Source organism: Penicillium chrysogenum (assembly GCF_028827035.1).
Source record: "Penicillium chrysogenum strain IBT 35668 chromosome Unknown utg000005l_segment0_segment0, whole genome shotgun sequence".
Taxonomy (NCBI): Eukaryota; Fungi; Ascomycota; class Eurotiomycetes; order Eurotiales; family Aspergillaceae; genus Penicillium; species Penicillium chrysogenum.
In genome coordinates, this window is record NW_026622753.1 from 4034666 (window position 1) to 4053722 (window position 19057).

General features: G+C 51.9%; 7 protein-coding genes across 7 annotated transcripts; all 7 read right to left on the minus strand.

The window, feature by feature from the left end:
* Positions 1-1081: 1081 nt before the first annotated feature.
* On the minus strand, positions 1082-1729 carry N7489_009921 (uncharacterized protein; the record flags this gene model as incomplete). The annotated part of the gene is made up of 1 exon (XM_056715670.1): positions 1082-1729. The coding sequence occupies one exon, from the start codon at positions 1727-1729 to the stop codon at positions 1082-1084; it is 648 nt and encodes a 215-aa protein (XP_056563292.1).
* Positions 1730-2588: 859 nt separating this feature from the next.
* On the minus strand, positions 2589-3759 carry N7489_009922 (branched-chain amino acid aminotransferase; the record flags this gene model as incomplete). Its single annotated transcript, XM_056715671.1, has 2 exons — positions 2589-3655; positions 3699-3759. 2 exons carry the CDS (start codon positions 3757-3759, stop codon positions 2589-2591), a joined length of 1128 nt encoding a protein of 375 aa, XP_056563293.1.
* An 89-nt stretch (positions 3760-3848) lies between these two features.
* N7489_009923 (putative formaldehyde dehydrogenase) lies at positions 3849-5225 on the minus strand (the record flags this gene model as incomplete). Its single annotated transcript, XM_056715672.1, has 3 exons — positions 3849-4073; positions 4126-5158; positions 5206-5225. 3 exons carry the CDS (start codon positions 5223-5225, stop codon positions 3849-3851), a joined length of 1278 nt encoding a protein of 425 aa, XP_056563294.1.
* A 590-nt stretch (positions 5226-5815) lies between these two features.
* N7489_009924 (uncharacterized protein) lies at positions 5816-9401 on the minus strand (the record flags this gene model as incomplete). The annotated part of the gene is made up of 2 exons (XM_056715673.1): positions 5816-9083; positions 9145-9401. The coding sequence occupies 2 exons, from the start codon at positions 9399-9401 to the stop codon at positions 5816-5818; spliced, it is 3525 nt and encodes a 1174-aa protein (XP_056563295.1).
* A 566-nt stretch (positions 9402-9967) lies between these two features.
* On the minus strand, positions 9968-13434 carry ireA (bifunctional endoribonuclease/protein kinase IRE1; the record flags this gene model as incomplete). Its single annotated transcript, XM_056715674.1, has 3 exons — positions 9968-10424; positions 10485-11575; positions 11605-13434. The coding sequence occupies 3 exons, from the start codon at positions 13432-13434 to the stop codon at positions 9968-9970; spliced, it is 3378 nt and encodes a 1125-aa protein (XP_056563296.1).
* A 1052-nt stretch (positions 13435-14486) lies between these two features.
* Positions 14487-15975, minus strand: N7489_009926 (glycoside hydrolase family 76 protein; the record flags this gene model as incomplete). Its single annotated transcript, XM_056715675.1, has 3 exons — positions 14487-15083; positions 15134-15828; positions 15885-15975. The coding sequence occupies 3 exons, from the start codon at positions 15973-15975 to the stop codon at positions 14487-14489; spliced, it is 1383 nt and encodes a 460-aa protein (XP_056563297.1).
* Positions 15976-17214: 1239 nt separating this feature from the next.
* Positions 17215-19024, minus strand: N7489_009927 (chaperonin-containing T-complex subunit CCT2; the record flags this gene model as incomplete). The annotated part of the gene is made up of 4 exons (XM_056715676.1): positions 17215-17274; positions 17342-18716; positions 18789-18946; positions 19022-19024. The coding sequence occupies 4 exons, from the start codon at positions 19022-19024 to the stop codon at positions 17215-17217; spliced, it is 1596 nt and encodes a 531-aa protein (XP_056563298.1).
* Positions 19025-19057: the final 33 nt, after the last annotated feature.

A 19057-nucleotide genomic window follows, 5' to 3' on the forward strand; every position in this document is an offset into this window, starting at 1 on the left:
AGCTTGAGCTAATACGAGGGCCAATAAGATTTAAAGTACCATGGGTCCTTCCAACGGCTTGGGCTCGCTAATCTCAAAATGGGAAGGTCAAAAGTTAAACAATTAAATTAAATTAAATCGAAAGTCATTCCTTTGCTTTCTCTTAGGGACGGAAACAAAGATATATCACAACATCACCGCATCCGGCCTGGGGAATAAGTCCCTACATTCCTCTTTCACTATATTCACTACTTACCACAATAATACTGGAATCTTAATAAAGTATTATAATCTCCGCTCTTGTGCAAAGTTCCCACGTGGTGATGACAGCTCGGGCCTTTCTGGGGCAGATGATCTACCCCAGATTATCTGCCCCAGCTACAACCCCACAGTGTACCAACAAATCACAACCACAGTCGCTTTAGAGGGGGTTCTCTATGGACACGCCTTGGTATTGTGACATCTAATTCTACATGAATTTTTTTCATGCCACCAGGCCAGGTGGTGTTATGCAGCGGCTGGGAAATCTGACATATTCGGGCGTTAGCTACTTCGCCGGATAAATTTTTGACTTTTTGTTAGCGCTCTTGTGGGAAGTATATCTGTTTTTCTTCCTCCATTTGAGAGGTTGGGCTGCCGGGTCTGGGACGCTTTACTCCCTCAAAGCGCACGGCAGGCTAACGCCATGAATAGCCTAGTTGGTGGCTTGAGCGGGCGTGCATGAGACCTGTGAAGCGAATAAATCGCTCATTGAACAGCTTTCCATGTCAACATAAACCGCACAGGTATGTGGGTAAACCTCATACTTCGATTCCTTAGGCCCAACGCTATACTAGGTTGTGGTACTTGAAATATTGTCCGAGCCGTCAGGTCCCTCTTCTTATTTTGAACAGAATAGAAAGACGAGATGCTGGGAGTTGTATTTATCTATGGATTGAGCCTATCTCGGGATAAAATAAAGCACAATAATGCAGAACCAACCGTAGAGCAAATCAAAGGAAACACTGACATGCAACTCTTGAAAATGCAGACATCAATGACCTCACAAGTAATACCGTATCGCCAAAGTCAGTAAGCAGCCGTATGAATTCTGTAGGGCCAGTCAACAGCGTCTCGAGCCTATCGATGTTTGTCTCGAACCGGTATCCGAGTACTCAGAGGGTAGGTATTGAGCAACAACCACGCTGCGATTCCGGGCCTTTTTTGGGAGAGGCGGAGCCTCCATTCCACCTACGGTGATGATGCTCCCCGTCCGAGGGCTTGGCGCGGGCGATGCGTCCTCGTCCAGCTTAGGAGTAATCATCTTCGCGCGGCGAGCGACGATAGCGCGAGCAGGAATGTAGTGCAGGATCAAGTACTCGCTGTGGAGCTCGTCATAGGTGGTGTAGGACGTGTCCAACTCCAGAGCCTGAGCGACTTCGCCAGCGCGGTACACGAACCCATGGCCAAGATTTCTGGTTTCGATCTCCAGGATTTGTGCGCCTTTGCCATGCGAGCGCCATTTACGGCACATCCAGTCTTCGGCTTGGGCCTTGCTGGCAAAGGTCGAGATGAACATGCTGGTTCCTCCGTCACTGAGGTCGTTGATGTGACGCTCAACGGCAATTCCAAATTCGGTTGTGTTGTCGGTGAACGTGTGCATGTTATTTGCGGTGAGGCCTTTTTCCACGTCGTTTGTCATTGACTTGTCATACTGCACACGGTAAAGGCGCTCAGGGAGTTGGGTTCGGGGTAGGGAGTATTCATCCATTTTGGCTGGGCCGAGACTGATCAAAGTTCTGGGCAAAGAAGGTTGATATGATCTTTCTATGAGAGAATTCTATGCTGGAGTGGTAGATGCAGAAGGACATGGAGGAGAAAGTAGCTGGTATATATAGACTGTCTGAGACACTGAAAGGGTGATTCCCTGGATCCTGCACAGAAGAAACAACCAGTGACTGCATGAAAGAATAATAAACAAGTGTCTCGGACTAAGGAATATTCTAGACTGAAATATTTCATTGAGAGACAGAGAAATGCGTGAATTCTTTTGTTGCTGAATGGCTCAGCCCTCTAACTCTCAGAAGTGAAGAAAAAAGCAACAAGGAAGGTTATCTACTATACATGCTGCGCTTAGACAGAGACAAAAGAAGGAAACCTTGGAATGAACATTTGAGTATATATCTCAAGACAATGCCTTCTATGAGCGGCAATGTATCAATGAGCCAGATATCAAAATATGCAGTATGGGAGTAGAGACATAAGCAAAGAAACAAACAAAATGCAAGACCTTCTGACACCAACTACCAATTGCACCAACCAAGCCTTCTTTACCTTAGCCTTAAGAGCTCCGCACCCTGAAGAGGTAATAGAGCGTAATAGCAGCGAAGATATTGAAGATGAAATAGCACCAGAAGTAAATTTACCGGCTATATCTTTTTGAGTTTCTTACTCAAGTACCTTTTTGGTGTCTTTTTTGATCCAATATACCTAGCTACACCGAAACAGTCAAGAGGACATATCTGGCTTGAGGTGGAAACCCATCCACAGGTACTTATATTTGTTTATTTTAGCAAACAAAACCGAGATCTGGGGCATCCCTTTGGATAACTCATCCCAGCAATTCCTGTTTATGGGACATTGGCACCACTGAGCTCAATCTCTTCTTGCTCTTGCTGTGTCCATCCCTTCGGTGGTGCCTGCACCTCATAGTTCCAATCAAAGGTATCCTCGACAGTCCCAGATTGTATGCCACGAAGAGTTTGCAGCAACTTAACGCAAACATCACCACCCTCCTTCTGAGCCCCGCAACGGTACTCAAACTTATCACCACGGGACCGCATCGTAATACTACCCACAGGCACCAACGCCGCCGCCGTACCAGCAGCAATAACCTCATCAAACTCGCCCAGCTCCTCATATGCAACCCGCCTCTTCTCCACCCGGTACCCCAGCGTGCGGGCAATTTCCAGCACCGACGCCGCCGTAACCGAGTCAATTGCATTCCGGCTATCCGGCTGAACCACAGTGACCTGATCACCATCCCGCTTTACTCCAATGAAAGCAGAAGTCGAGAACTCATCGACTTCACTGCGAGTCGCACTATCCAAATGAAGGGTAATCCCAAACCCTTCCCGCCGCGCCCGGTCACTGTGTCGCAGCACAGGCGCATAATTTCCACCAACCTTGGCAGCACCGGTTCCATGCGGCGCACAGCGATCGAAGTCCTCCAAGATTAGCGCTTCAACCGCGCTAGCTCCGTGGTACACGCCAGTCGGCATAGCAAATACAGCCAGCGTGTACCCGTCCGGCGGACTTAGTCCCAGCTGCGCCGAGGAGCCGAAGAGTATGGGTCGGACATACATTGCAGCACCGGAGTCGTGGGGTGGTACGTACTCGGCGTTTGCGCCAACTGCCAACCGCACGCACTCTATGAAAAGGTCCTCCGGAACGGGAGGCATCGAGACTACTTCGGCGGAGTACTGCATGCGCTTGGCGTTGCGGTCGGGCCGGAAGATGGTTATCTTGTCATTGGATGGGTGACGGAAGGCTTTAAGGCCTTCGTAGACTTGCTGGCCATAATTCAGACCCGGCGCCATCCCGTGCACTGGTAGGAAGGGTGAGGCGACGAATTGCGGTGCTGACCATTTGTTCTCACCGCTGTGGGAGAAGTGGATTTCGACATGGCCATTGCCTGCTATGAATGAGAATCTACTGATTACTAAAGGGCAATTGCTTACCATCCCGGACTTTAAAGCCCAGGTTATTCCAATCGAGAGCAATGGGTGGTGGGGGGAACATGATGAAGTGTGGATTTATCAATGCGGGGAGCCAACGCGGATTTTATATCTGTGCTTCTATAAGGTTTTGGCTGACTATGCTGACTCAAGTCAGATTCCAACCTCCGTGACTGGCAGGTCGCTATAGCCCTGCATCTGTTGACAGCGTCCATAAGCTGTCACTAAACACACTTTCAGTTTCCCTGGGATCTCATGCAGCGAAAACTTCTTGTACATCTCCGCGATGTTCTCGAATTCGTCCACGTAAGTGAACATCCATGACGTATCGATTTTACCTTGCACCGCCAGATCCATTAAAAATGGAAAATACTGCATCTGGTAAGCTATCAATTCCAAAAAAAGGAAAAACAAAAAGAACCCGACCTACCCTTTGGGGCCACGTTTGACCCCCGCGGACTGTCAGCGCTTTCTGCATCAACGGCCCAATCGGGAAATCACGCGTCGTGAAGAAGAAATCCCCAACCAACGCCACATTCCCACCCTTACGGGTTGCCTTGATGATCGCCGCCAATGTGTCACTACTATCCTTCTCAAGTCCAATGGCCTGCATAGCCGGATACTCCTGTTTCCCCACGCAACGGTACCCGCTAGCCTCAATGGACCGATCAAGGCCATGGTCCTGAACCGACAGAATATACTCAGCCACATCGGGATGACTATCCACATCAACAGGAGTCATGCCAAAGTCCTCCGCAATCCGCAGTCGCTGAGAATCCTTATCGATGGCAAAGACCTTCTTGGCCCCACGCATCTTCGCAAGTCGCTGCGTGGCGAGACCAATAGGCCCACAACCCCAAACACCCAACACATCCCCCTCTTGCACCTCAGCCAACTCCAGCGCATGCCAAGCGGTAGTCACAACATTCGCCAAACCCAGTAATTTCCTCGCATCGATATACTCCGGCGCCTTGACACACGTTAAGTCCGCATGCGGTACGCGACAGTACTCCGCCTGGTTACCTGGATACCCGCCGCAGAGCCGGCTGTAGCCCAGCTTCCCGCCGAGTCGGTGGCCATACGCGGCTTCCATCTCCTTGGATGGGTTCGTGTTGTCGCAGAGCGAATACTGCTGTCGTTGGCAATACTGGCAGGTACCGCATGAGATGACGGGTAGGATGATGACCCGGTCGCCTACTTTGAGGGATTTGACATCCGGGCCGACTTCTTCTATCATGCCGATGGCTTCTTGGCCGAGAATATCGCCTTTTTCCATTGCGTCTTTGAGTTGGCCCTCGTATAGGTGGATGTCGGAGCCGGAGATCGTGCAGTGGGTTATTTGGACAATGGCGTCGCCCGGGTCTGTGATCTGAGGCTTGGGTACGACTCCTACTTCGACATTGCGTGTACCCATCCACTGCGCTGCCTTCATCATTTTGCTTGGGTGCGGCGTGTATGCCGTGCTACGGTGCATTAGATGAGGCTGGCTTTGTGCCGTGGCGATACTTACCTGGGCATTGTGGCCGTCATGGTTGTGAGTAGTGGTCGATCACCAACGCAAAATAACAGTTCGAATGGGTCTCAAGGGGGTTGATCGACCGACAGTTAATGCTGTCAACGTATAGCCGTCCAATTGTGGAAGATTGGGCCATGCCAAGTTTGGAGCAATGGCAAATTAACATCAAGATGATGCCAGATAGAATCATCCCGTATCCGAGTGGCCAAAAGTTATATAATTTCCATTAATGCCCCTTGAGTTTGTCCTATGGGTTTCCAGAACACATGGCCGAGCCGGAAATTAAGGCCGGTTACTATCGCCCAAAGACCCAACCCAACGGCTCAGGTAGTAGGTCAACATATACACCCGTGGACTTTACCTTGTATAGAAATACAAATATAATGTTCAGCATTCCAATTCCGGAGTTAGGTGTCTTTGATATCAACTGGGTTCATCCACGTTTGAAATGAAAATTGCATTTCTGGTTCAGCATTGGTCCAATGTCATACATACACTGGTAAAAACACTGTACAGGGCTATTTCGATGTTGACAGGGCTAACAAAGCAAGACATTGTATGCATGCAAATAAAAAGGGATATCTTAAAAAGCAAAACGTGCATCTTAGTTGGGCCGGGGCTTGGGGAGTTTGACTGACTGGCCGTCAGGCATAATGTCGCCCGCCTCACTGTCACTCTCGCTATCTTCGTCACTGCTGGAGTCGGATGCAGACTCGGATTCGCCGGAGCTGGGCACTTCGTACACATCACTGCGGGGTGCCGGGGCAGACTTGCGCTCAGGTCGCAGCTTAGCAGCCATTTCCTGCTTTTGGCTGCTCAGCATGTCCTTGAGGGTCATATTTGGCTTTTTTGCGACAGGTTGCCGAGGTGTGGACTTTTGCGCTTCCAGCCTCTGTTCACAGGCTTTCAGGTGCTCACGCAAGATCTCAAGCCGGGCGCGGTGCTGCTTTCGCTTGGCCATTTCGACCCTGGAATTGGCCAACTTCTGCAAGCGATCACGCATCTCAGTTAAAATGATGCCAAGCTGGGGGTTGTCATGGGTTTCCCGAAGCTTGCGCTCGATCTCTGTCCTCTCCGCGCTTTCCTTCCCCTTTTGTACTTTCTCGTCCATAGCTTGCCAAGATGTGGGCGTTTGCGCTTCCAGCCCCTGTTCACAGGCTTTCAGGTCCTCACGCAAGATGTCAAGCCGGGCGCGGTGCTTCTTCCGCTTGGCCATTTCGAGCTTGGAATTGGCCAACTTCTGCAAGAGATTATGCATCTCAGTTAAAACGAGACTAAGCTGGGGGTTGTTATGGGTTTCCCGAAGCTTGCGCTCGATCTCTGTCCTCTCCGCGCTTTCCTTCCCCTTTTGTACTTTCTCGTCCATAGCTTGCCGAGATGTGGGCGTTTGCGCTTCCAGCCCCTGTTCACAGGCTTTCAGGTGCTCACGCAAGATCTCAAGCCGGGCGCGGTACTGCTTTCGCTTGGCCGTTTCGAGCCTGGAGTTGGCCAACCTCTGCAAGAGAGTATGCATCTCAGTTAAAACGAGGCCAAGCTGGGGGTTGTCATGGGTTTCCCGAAGCTTGCGCTCGATCTCTGTCCTCTCCGCGCTTTCCTTTTCCTTTTGTACTTTCTCGTCCGTCTTAGCCTGCCCTTTCCCCTTCTTTTCGGTCTCAATTTGCTGAGTCAACTGGTCGATATCAAAGCCGGGCGGGTAGATCATATCACTACTGGATGGTGGTGCCTGGGTACGTTGGGAAGTAGATTTGGGTGTTTGGGTATTGACCGGGGTCTTAGGCGTGGCTTTGCTAGAAGTGGAGGTTGAGGGTGTTCCTGGGGTAGGTTTGACAGCGGACTTGTTCTTCGGCGTGGCCTTTTGTGAGGTTGCGCTCGAAGGTGTCCCCTGGGTAGTGTTGGTGGTAGGAGCAGGTTTGGCAATCGCAGCATTGCGCGGAGTAGAGCGTGGGGCGGCATCCAAGCTAGAAGCAAGGCTCTCTCCCTCGGCGAAAGAGACGGATCGCCTCTCCGTTGCTGGAGAATCCTTGCCACGGATGGCGGAGTGCAGCTTTTTCGTTCTGTCAATCACAGGAGTCTGTTTATTAACAGAAGTAAAAGAATTGGTAACAGGCACGTTGCTACTTGGGGAAAGTGACTCGCCAAAAGAATTCTGGGTGGATGTTGCGTCAGATTCTTGCGACAGATCCAACCTGACAGGCTGCTTGCTAGGAGGGCTCTGTGTAATGCCCAGCCCAATTCCAAATGGATGAGGCTTAGGAGGCGCTTCGTTCTCCTCCCGGACGCTGGCTTGTCGAGCTGGGCTCGAGAAAGAAGGCGCACGGGCCCGTCTGTGTAGTGGGCTCGTTTGGGCAGCTGGCGACTTCGACATCGACTGACGAGCCTGCTCGGAGGGCAGAACAACCGCAGGCACAGACCGAGGAGGGGTCGATGGGCGAGTCGAGGGATGGGCCTGCCCTTGGCGAGCTTCTTTGACTGATATGGACTCTTCGGGGGCCTGCTTCCGCTTGCGAGATCGAGCCTCAAGAGTTGTACCGTCGGTTTTCGAGATCGAGAGATCCGACTGATCCGAGGTCTTCGAGCTCCTAGTTACCACAGGCTCTTCCATCTGAACATCGCCGTCTGGGTCAATCAAATCCTCAGTAATCGGAACAGAGTGATCAACGCGAGGAGTGATGGGCTCATCCTTGGGACCATTTTCTTCGCTGGCGTCGGACTCGGAATCAGATTCAGAGTCGCCAGAGTCGTCAGAGTCGTCAGAGTCTTCAGAGTCGTCAGAGTCGTCAGAGTCGTCAGAACCAGCCTGATCTTCTGCTTCTCTTTTGTCCTGCTCGGCGGTCTTGTTCTCCGCTTCAACCTTATCATCCTCAATATCGCTCTCCCCTTCACTCTCCTCTTCGCTGGACCCGTCACTGGAGACCCCGGTAACCGGTTCCGCTTGCTCTTTCTGCGGAGGCTTGGATACACTCTTAGCCACTGCCGCCAGATGTCCTTGTCCGTTGACTCCGTTAGCCATGCCAGGCTTGAATGGTAGTTTCACGATACGCCGCGGAGCAGACTCTGCTTCAATGTGACTTGAGCTAGCAGTAGCCTCCTCAGTGGATTGCGTCTGTTGGTGGGCATTGGGCGCAGACGGAATAGGTGGGGATTCAGCATCGTCAGGCATTTGGGTAATTGTCCGCTTAGCTGTACTCCTCGCAATGGGTCGCTTTGCGATATTTGGCGACTTAGGCTGCGGTTCCGGTGACCCAGCAGCTGCAGATGTAGGTGTAGGTTGAGATCTGGCACTGGACGCTCGTCGCTCGGCTGGTGATGGAGACTCTCCGAGCTCCTCGCTCTCGCGCCTGGGAGGCGGCGTGCCAGCAATTGTAGGGCCCATGGACTTCGCTGGTGGGGAAGTGATAACGGGATTAGGAATTTCAACAGAAGAAAGAGGTAAATCACGATGGCGGTGCTCAACTGGTGACCGAGCCGAGGCATGAGAGTCATTATTGGTACGCCGAGGCGATGCAGGCGAATGTCCCCATTGGATGTGAGATTGAGACAGAGATCGAGAGTGAGTACGCGGCGATTCGACACTACCATCCTCATCTTCTTCCTGGATAGCAGGGAACTGTGCCTCCATCGCCTCCTTTTTATCCTTCATGGCACGCTTGCGCTCGTAGGCAACAATAGCAGCATCCCAATCCTGGTCGACAGAAGGGAATCGCTCCGGGGCAGCCGTGGTAGGCCTTTGAATAACGCGAACGGAGCCACGCTGGTCAAGGCCATCGGTGCGAGCTTTTCCATAGTCAACCCAGACATCAGCAACGGTCAGGTCGGGATAAAGATCGAGATCCTCCTTAGTATCATCGAGGATTTTCTTAATCGCAAGGGGTCTATCAACCAACAAAGTTAGCAATTGGAGTTCGACAGCCGGATACGTATATGAACACTTACTCCAGCTCTGGGTGCAGCTTGGCCCAATGTTCCTGGATCATGCCCGCCAGTCCGCCAAGCGAAACCTCTTCGGGGTGTTCCAGAACAAGCAAGAAAACACCAGGTTTCTTCAATGTCGTTGAGACTGCAGATCCTTGGCTGGAGTCATCGTTGGTAGTCTTTCGCGCGCCGAGCAAGGTCCGGCCCCAGCTGGAGCTCGAGCTCGAGCTCAGCTGCTCCCGCGGGAACACTTTAATTGAAAGTCGGAGAAATACCATTGCGTCAGATAATGTAGTAGGCAGTAGATATACATGCAGGTGATGGTATTAATTGGAGCGATGGCGCGTGGGGGAAGGAAGTTGAGGCGACGGTAGTCGCTAGTAAAAACCGGTAGAGCTGGAGGGGAGGGGTAACTAATGGTAAGGAGCAAGATTTAAGAGAAACGGTTTCATCAAACACACATGACCTCTCAAAGAGACAAGGTGCCAAACACCAAGTGGAATGGTGCAGGGTGAGTGGGTGAGAAGAAAAAAAAGACGCGGAGGGGAAATCAGAACGCGGAACTGGCGCGAAGTAGTCACGTCCGCGGTCCACTTACTGATCTCCCACATCTACAGGCCAACTTAAGTGAGAACAACCTTGGAAGAAAAGAGTCATTCATGCTGTGGTATTCTGTTTAGATCTTGTTCCTGACTGATATTCTAAGGTTATGGGTTCCTGGGCAATTCCATACAATGCGGATGCACTACATCATGCATATCGCCAATTGCTAAAGAGTGTACAGACACGACAAATTGTTCAAGTATGTTCATACATAATTTCTAGAGATCTCCCGGACACAAATCTATTCTGGAGGCACAAAATACCTCCGGAAGCGATCATTGCGAGTCAAGCCCAGCTCAACAACGACCGCATGGCAGCTCATCAACAAGCTCGGGAATCTGTATGTCCAGAAATTGAGGTACCCTTCGGGCAGGCCGCCAATATTATCCTTAAGGTGGTCAGGCATATCGTTGTAGTGATTGCGCTTGTTACGGAGAGCCCTCAAAAGATCCAACATCCGCGACCCGGTGTACTTGCGCTGCTTGCCAAGATTGTCTTTGAAGTCTCGCGGCAATGACCGAAGGAAATCCATTTCAGGACCCATTACCCGCCTGGCTACTGATTCCAGGCAAAGCAGTGCGTCCGAGGGAGGATCGCGGGGCTCAAACTCGAAGTGGTCAGATACATCGCAGAGGAAGGTGAGACGGTCTGATGGGGGCCAGAAGAATGGGTGCATCAATACAGCGCTTGCGTCAGGACTAGAAATTCATGTCAGTAAGTTAAGTGGCAAGTGGCTTTCTGCAAAGAGAGATTCTTACCGCTGGCGAGGGTCTAGAGACAACATGGAGCGGATGAGATCATCCGCCTCGAAAGCGTAGTCGCCCAGACGGTTCAATTCCTCCAAATCGAATTGGCCCTTGACGATGTTTGCCTCCCGCATGAACTTACCATTCTTGTCGAATGGGTGGCTGCCTCGGGTCAAGACATAGTAGAACACACAACCCAGTGAGAAGATGTCAATGGCCCTGGTGGCGCGGCGGTTCGTCTGTGGGTCCACCACAGCGGGCTCCGAAGACTCTGTGTGCTGGGATGCGAGGGACATAGGACCGTCATCATCCACCAGGAGCTCAGGGGCACGCCAGCCAGAAGTTCCAGCGGCGTGGGCAGTGGTTGCCCGGAACGAGCTTTGATTGTCTTCGAGTTTCTTGCACAGGCCAAAATCCGAGATAAGGAGTCGCAATGCCCGCGAAACAGTACGGCCACGCGGCATAGCCACGAGAATGTTCTGCGGCTTCAAATCACGATGGACGATCTTCAAAGAGTGCAAGTAACGGACACCCTGCGTGATCTGCCGTAGTACGTCGGGCATGTCTAAGCCGGTCTGGACAAGCTCGGGGTAGCTATCAGGGCGCTCAATGACATCCTGAAGAGATGCTGGACAAAGCTCGAGGCCAATATACAAGAACCCGGTGGCTTGCTCACGGCAAAAGTATCGGATGACGTTATGATGGTCATCACTTTCCTGTAATAGCCCCACTTCATGGGATGCGATGTCGTAAAATTCCATCAACATACGCTTGACCGCAACGTCTCTCCCATCAAACGAACCGCGGTAAACCACAGTCCCATGGCTGCCATGTCCCAGCACAACATCAGTGAAGACCTGGAGCCTGCCGATGCGAACAACGCCATCCACCTCAATAATCTCGTTCGAAACCGTCCGGACCATCTGGGTATCGGCCTCGAGTCGAGCCTGGGGGGCCAGGTTATTGGCCTGCTCCACGCCCTGATCGGCTCCCTCGGGGCTATCGCCCTCAGTACCAGGCTTCTTGCGTCGGCGGTGTGATTTCCCTCCTCGAGATCCACGAGCACGAGGCTTTTTCTTTGGCTTTCCAGGTTCATCGGCGTCCTCGTCATCAGGCCCACGTGACGGTTCACGAATTTGCACCCGCGGGGTAGAATTTGGAGTGTCTTGCGAGGCACGGGGGTTGATCCTCCCTCTGGTGATGTATCATCCAAATCTAAGTTCACAGTGACATTAGGAAGTTGTTGGGTCGGTGTAGATGATCGTTTGATATCCGGAGCACCGACGACGGGAGTGGAAGGGGTCGAGAGAGAAGGTTTATCATTGGAGTTGATGATGTTCTTGATGTCCAATTTCTGCTTGGCCAGATCTCGAAGGTGATGCGAGTTGAAGTAAATGAAGGTGCAGATGAACAGTAAAATCAACGTCACGACGATATCCAAAGCATTGTCCCAGCTCTTGCGAATTATGGCGCTATTTCGTAAGGCGGGAGGCAAAGCCAGCTCAGAAGGACTGCGAATGATATCTCGTGGTGTGTCATTGGAGAGTTCAGAAGTGGACGAGCCAGCGATTCTAGGAATATGTGGACGGATGGTACGAGGGCCAGTGAGAGAGTGAACACCGGCTAACGCATTCCGCTGTTGACGCGCAGTCAGACTCATCAGTGCTTGTCCATGGCGGAAGAAGTCTTTGTCATAGCATTGAGCCATGGGAGCACGGCCTGTAGCCAGGGGATAGGTTTCCTCTGAAAAGGCATACCAGCCCCCTGCCTCGGTGCAATCGATGAATACACGCATATCTCTTTCATCGTCAAGAGATCCATAATCCGGATCCGGTGGCTGAAGAGGTTGTGAGAGCAGGACCAGGGGGGTCGAGACACCTGGTCCGTCTCTGTTGGCAGGACGAACGACATCAAAGACTCTCGCCACAGGAGATGAAAAGCGCTGGGTATAGCGAGGCCGATCCATGCGCGAGTGATCGAATCCCAGCACAACGCCATCATGCATACTGTAAATGTGGCTTTCATCCATTGTCCTATAGTACTGACTCTGCAGGTCCATATCACGGTTGTTCGGTGCCCACTCGGAGTACTTCAAGGTGCAAATTGGATCTCCCGTCTCAGTGTTTTGTATGGCGACGGCATATTCAACCCGACCAAGAACCAAAGTGCCAGACGTCGATTCACACTCATCGGGGTCCAGGTCTTCTCCATTCACCTTCCGACATTCAGGCGCAGCGGTAATTGGACCACGGGAACTGAACACCCTCAAAATGCTGCCAGTTCGGGCGTCAATGGTGTACAATGTAGTTTCTTTTCGGGCGGTATAGGTCACGGCAGGCTCGGTACCGGAATACGGGGTTTCATCGACAAGCTGCTTCACGGTTAAGCCGAGCTTTTGCAAGCCGGCGTCTGGGGCGGGGCTGTAGATATAAAGGCTGCCATCTTGGCTCGGTTCGACAATCCACAGAAAGTCGTCTTCGGGGGCTGTATCGTCAAAACTGGAACGATTCGCTCGGTGGTAGATACTCTCAACCAGAGGACTGCTCGGGACCTCCAGGGCCCAACGAGCAGCCCCGGTCTTGCGATCACGGGCGTGAATTGTTCCATCGACGGTCGCCAGCAGCACAAAATCCTCAACCTCCCAGTCCTGCAAGGACCGCGCGTGAAGCTGCGAAGCCAAGCCCGCAGAGGTGCTGCTGGCTTGGACAGGAGGGGCTCGAACGGCACGGCCGGAGCCTGCCAGAGCCAGAGTAGCAAGGGCGCTCGCATCGTTGGGTTTCACGATGGGTGGTGCGGCCACTGGGGCCGCATGATTTGATGACTCCTGTGCTAGTGGCACAGAGACACGAGAAATAGAGTCATGGGCTTCTGATTGCTGCAGCGGAGCGACCAGAGTTGGGAGAAGGAGGAGTGCGACACTGGCGGGGAGTGTCGAACGGACGCCCGGCAGCCGCCACCGCATTGTGGAGCTTTCAGCACGAAGGTTGAGTCGTAGGTGAACAATCGAGGGAACGAAGGAGGTAGCGGAGGGCGTCTCATGGGCCGATGTTGAAACGGAGAAGATATTGTGGAGCGAGTTGAGAATCCGGGTAGCGGATCATCCCCCAACCCACAAATGCTGGAAATGAAAAACGGTGGGAAATTCAGTCTAATAATGAATGCACAATCAAGAGATGATGAGAATGACAGGATGGCACCTGGGCAGAAACATAGAGATGAAAGGAGATGAGCACATTAAATGTTGTAGGCAGAGAGATTGTGTGTATTACACGTGTACATTACAGGCTGTGACGAGTCTTTTCCCGCCTCCACGGCTGTAACAGCGAGGTACGGGTACTTTAGCCACGCACGCCTTCGATCTACACTGAATCCAGCATAGCCTAGAACAATAAGCCCTGGAGAACCTTCGAGAGTGTCTTATCCCTTATGCCCCTTAATATATGGATACTCTCGGACATTCGTTAATAGACACCTTATGAACCTGCATATGTATGTTGTATGCTTTGTCAATTTTATATATAGTCATAGTCATCCTCGGACGTGTGTTCTCTGGTAAGGTGGATTGATCACTTTGAACGAGTCTTCTACTGTGGACCTTCGAACGATTACTCCGTACTCCGTACGAACATTGATCCCCAGCATTTTCCGGTGGGTCAGGCACCCTGGCGTCAGGGGTGAAGACCAATCAAGGGCGAGACAACACACTACTTTTATAAGGGCACATGAAGAAAGAATCAATCCATTATCACCAAGGATCTTTTACAACAAACTATGTAGATCAAAACAGCACATCGAACGCCGCAACCCCGTCCTTGTGCAGTACACGGAAGTGCTAGTGAAGGGGAGGGGTAAAAAAGAGAGAGAAAGGGAAAAGAAAAAGCAAAATAGATACAGGTGTAGAAGGATGCGGCCACAGAAGCATGTGGAGAGAAAGGGAATATAGAACAAAAGAAAAAGGGGGATCATGTATGATCCAAAGAAAGATAAGAGGTAGATATTAGACGGAAGATGACCTTAACCGCCGCGGATCATCCAGGTCACGGCAACAGCCCAGCCGCTGACGAAGATGACGGTCAAGATGCCTGCACCTGCACGGTCACCGGTACCGATGCTGTTCAATATGGGGACATTACTGTCCGAGGAATTGGTGCCAGCGTTCGGGTTACTCTTGGAGGTTCCACCCGATGATGCAGTCAATGGCGCCTTGCCCGAGAAGGGAATCAGATTGGCGGCCAGGACACCCAGTACAGCCATCTGTTGCTCCAGACCTTTGGTCCCGTCCCAAGAGGCTTGCTTGTACCAGCGAATACCACAATGCTTGCCGTCATCACCACCCGAGCATTGCTTTGCAGCAGCCTGGGCCGAGGTTTTCAGCTGAGGGTAGATCAGATCATAAGTGCCGGGGACGATGGTAGTCAGCATTCCAAGCCAGTTGGTGAAATAGGCCTTGAAGGTGATCTGGTTCCGATCGCAGTTACCGCTGCCTTCACAGGTGATATCCGATAGAATTTGGCCGCCAGCTCCGTTGAATCCGGTGGTCGGGTAGAACTGTTGGGAGGTCTTGATGAGACCCTCAACACCTTCCTTCCATTTCGTTTCAGTGCCATTAGTCTAGTCCGAGGTTAGTATCGATCGCTGCGCAGCATAGCAGAAGGACATACATAGTTGTGCATGTAAGCAGCGCCACTGATATAGGTGGCATAGTTGTAGGTCCACTGGAAATCGCCGTGATCCGTGCACTGCGTGCCGCAAGTCGTGGTATCGGCAATGTTCCAGTTCTTCTGCTTGAGCAGCGGGGTCGTAGCGCTCCAATCCCAAATGCGCTCGGCCCAGTCTGCATATGTCTTATTTCCGGTGTAGAGGGCGAGACGGGCCGAAAGTTGTAAGAGTCCTCCGTTTGAAATCGCGTTCTTCGTGAGGTATCCGTCCTGGTACGGCCAAATCTGCCAGCGCATACCACCGTGGCAGCTGCTCGTATCCCAGCGGGGGTACTGGGTGTTGAAGACACCCTGTGCGAGGGATACCCAGGAAGGTTCACCCTCTCGTTCGGGGAAGTTGAATTCCGCGGCGGTGATAGCAGCGAGACCCCAAAAGACCTGATCGTCGTTGCCTAGGTACTGACTGTAGTTGCTGGGGAAGAAATTGTCGTCGCCCTTCTGGAAGTACATTCCTTCCTGAATGGCGTCGTTGAACTGGCTGTCACCGGTGACGTACCAGTACAGAATAAGGGTCATGAACATGGAACCGCCCTCCCACCAAGTGCCATCGAATTTACCGGGGATGTCTTTGGACTCGCGAGCGTCGTAGTATTCCATCATGGTGGTGGCGACCGTTTTGGCCGCGCTTTTGAGGGAGTCTGAGAGACGCACTGAATTAGACATTGGATGCGATCAAAGGGGGAGGGGGACGGACTCTCATCGTCGATGTTCAACTCGATAGCGAGAGCACCCTGGACGGCGAATGCGCCGCCCAGCAGAGTGGCCAGCCACTTGGACAAAATCATGTGTGGAATCTCAAACGAGCGTAAGGGCCAGCGGCATAAGGGGAGTTGGATTGCAGGAATAGAAGTTTGGGGGGGAAAGTAAAAAGGTTAAGAAAAGATGACGGGGTCTGGGGGTAACCGGCAACAGTACCGGGGGGTTACAGTCCCTGGTACAGTGGGCTGTCTCCGTCTAAGAATGTTGGGCTATTTCACCGCATTAACGTTCTTAGTACTGCTATTCTGTATTTCCTGTAATATTGAGTCTACATATTGTTCTTCTCCTTTTACAATGGGGGAGTATAGGACTATTGCTGAATTATTGGTCTACTGCCCCTAAAAATAAAACGATGACGGTTAGACTCAGTTCCTGGCGGCAAATCCAGCCCTGCAGAAGGGAAATGAAACACTGGGTTCAACGCTGAGACACCCCTTGATAATTGCATCGATCTTAGTATGACTTTATCGAAGATACCTGCACAGTACAGCATAAATTGTCCAGACAATGCCGATCTGGTCTGTTGCCCACTTATGATCCACTGGCTGGGAATGTGATCATCCTGTCAAAATCCAAGAACTTATGAAGTACGAGTATTAGCGGATGGTACATCTGCTTCGATGGACGAGAATGGGTTACTGTAAGACAGAATATCAATCAAAAACTACATCCCTCGCATACATCTATGGTGCTGCCTTGGCCCTGGCCTTGGCTACGCTAAGCTTTTCAAACTCAGACAGCGACCGCTTTAAGTCTTCCGCTTTTGGACAAATTGGTGCCTGATCCTTCAGGTATCAAGGTCTCTCCCACTTGGCTTTGTGTTATAAACATATGTTGCGGAATCCCTATTACGTTGAGGTACATGATTGGAAAAACCGGCAAAAGCATTCACAGAGTCAAGTTCTGCTATGCGAGTTATGTCGGTGAGTTATACGGTCTAAAGCAGCCGGTCTCGGCATCCGATCCTTTTGCCTGAGGATCTAGGCCAGAAGAAGAAGACTAATTATGTGCACGCAGTACATTCACCTAGGCATGACTCATGAGCAGAGGGAGGACTATACAATGACTTCGAGGCTATAGGCCATATATGGGGTGACCGATGCCACAGGGCGTAGCTCATACTGCACGGTATATCTACTCGGTAGACTACACAAAAGGCTAGATGGATAGATCATGTACTTAGTTGAACTTCTATTGCACATTTTTAGTCCCTTCATAGAAAGAGCACAGAGATGAATTCATCCATGTCATCACAATCGTGTCCATTACATCCGGTTGCGTTGGCGGGGAGCCGCACGGATGATGTTGTCCACCCGCAGGAGAAGCTAAAATAAAGTCAGCGTATGTTCCCAAATTGAACATCGAGAATAAAAAAAACAGTGAAATACATACCTCGGCTGCTTCTGAAGCAGAAGAAACCACCGCCCTCTTCAACTTATAAGCCTCCACCACACCAAGCTCACGCATATCCGCAATACCACCACCGGGCGTCAACAGGTCAAGACCGGAGCTGGTCATACCGTTGTTGATGGCCGAGCGCAGGCGAGTCACCAAATCGCTGGAGTCCAGACCGGCGTTGTCGGCGAGGATGGTAGGCAACTGCTTCAAAGCGCGAGAGAACGCGTCGACAGCAAGCTGCTTCTTGCCGGTCGTGTTCTGAGCGGCCTGCTCCACGGCCTTGGACATCACCATCTCGGCGGAGCCACCGCCAAGTGTCACACGGGGATCCTTGACAGTCTGAGAGAGGACGGCCAGAGCATCGTGGAGGGAACGCTCGGCCTCATCGAGGAGCTGCTCGGTGGCACCGCGCAGCACAATGGTGCAGGCCTGACCAGCGGCCACACCGGAGAACTTGATCAAGGTGTCCTCGCCAATGATCACTTCCTCGATCAGATCACACCCACCCAGCTTGACCTGGTCGGGGTGCTCGAAGGTGGAGGCGATCTCACCGCCAGTAACGAGCGCCAGGCGCTCGATGCCGTCGAAATCGGCGTGTTCGATGGACATAATACCAGCCTCAGTGAACAGCTGCTCGGGCCAGTTGTAGATGAGCTGACGGTTGACGAAGCAGTTAATACCGTGAGCCTTGATACGCTCGACCTTTTGGCGCATCTTCTCACGCTCTGCCTTCTCCAACTCAGCAAGCTTGCCGGTCGACTCGACCTTGACTCGTGCACCGAAAATCTTGACCTTATCTGTGTCCATGGCTGTGTTGGCAACCAGGATCTTGGCGTTCTCCAACCGCTTGGGCTGGTTGACACCGACCTTCTTGTCCATAATGAAACCCTCATCGAGGTATGAATCGCTCAGCTTTCCACCGGCCTTCTTGATAACCTGGATGTGAGAAAGGTCGGTGGATCCCTTGAGACGCAGAACGGCCTCGCAAGCTAACTTGGCAAATTGGTCCCGGTCTTGCGACAAAACTTTCGAGCTGAGTGTTGTGCGGGCAATAGCGTGCAAGTCCTTGCGGAAAGCCTCAGGGTCCTGGCTGCGGTCGACCGCCGTAGCCTCAAGAGCGGTGAGGGCAGCCTTGCTGGCTATCCGGAAACCCTCGATGATAGTCTGGGGGTGAATCTTCTTGGCGACAAGCTGTTCGGCCTCACGTAGCAGCTCGGCGGCCAAAACGGTGACCGATGTGGTTCCATCACCCACCTCATCGTCCTGGACCTTGGAGATGTTGACCAAAACCTTAGCCGCAGCGTTATCCAAAGCGATGGACTTAAGAATCGTAGCACCGTCGTTCGTCACCAGGATCTCTCCCGTTGATCTGCGGGAGCAAGCATGTCAGTATTCCCGTGGTCATATCAGCACATAGGATTATCGATAACTCCCCACGTACGCAGATTGTAGGATCTTGTCCATTCCCTTGGGGCCAAGGGTACTCTTCACGAGGTCTCCGACGGCGATAGCACCGACAAAGGCGGAGAGACGGGCATTCTCGCCCTTCTCTTCAGTGACATCGTCACCAAAGATCTGTGTGGGATTGCCGAAAGATGCCTAGGAGGGGTAGAGATGAGCCAGTGCACACACATATTTTCCACGCCCTCGGGGGTCGACTTGGGAATAGCATACCATGATGACCAGCTGGATAAGGCAATCGACCAAAGA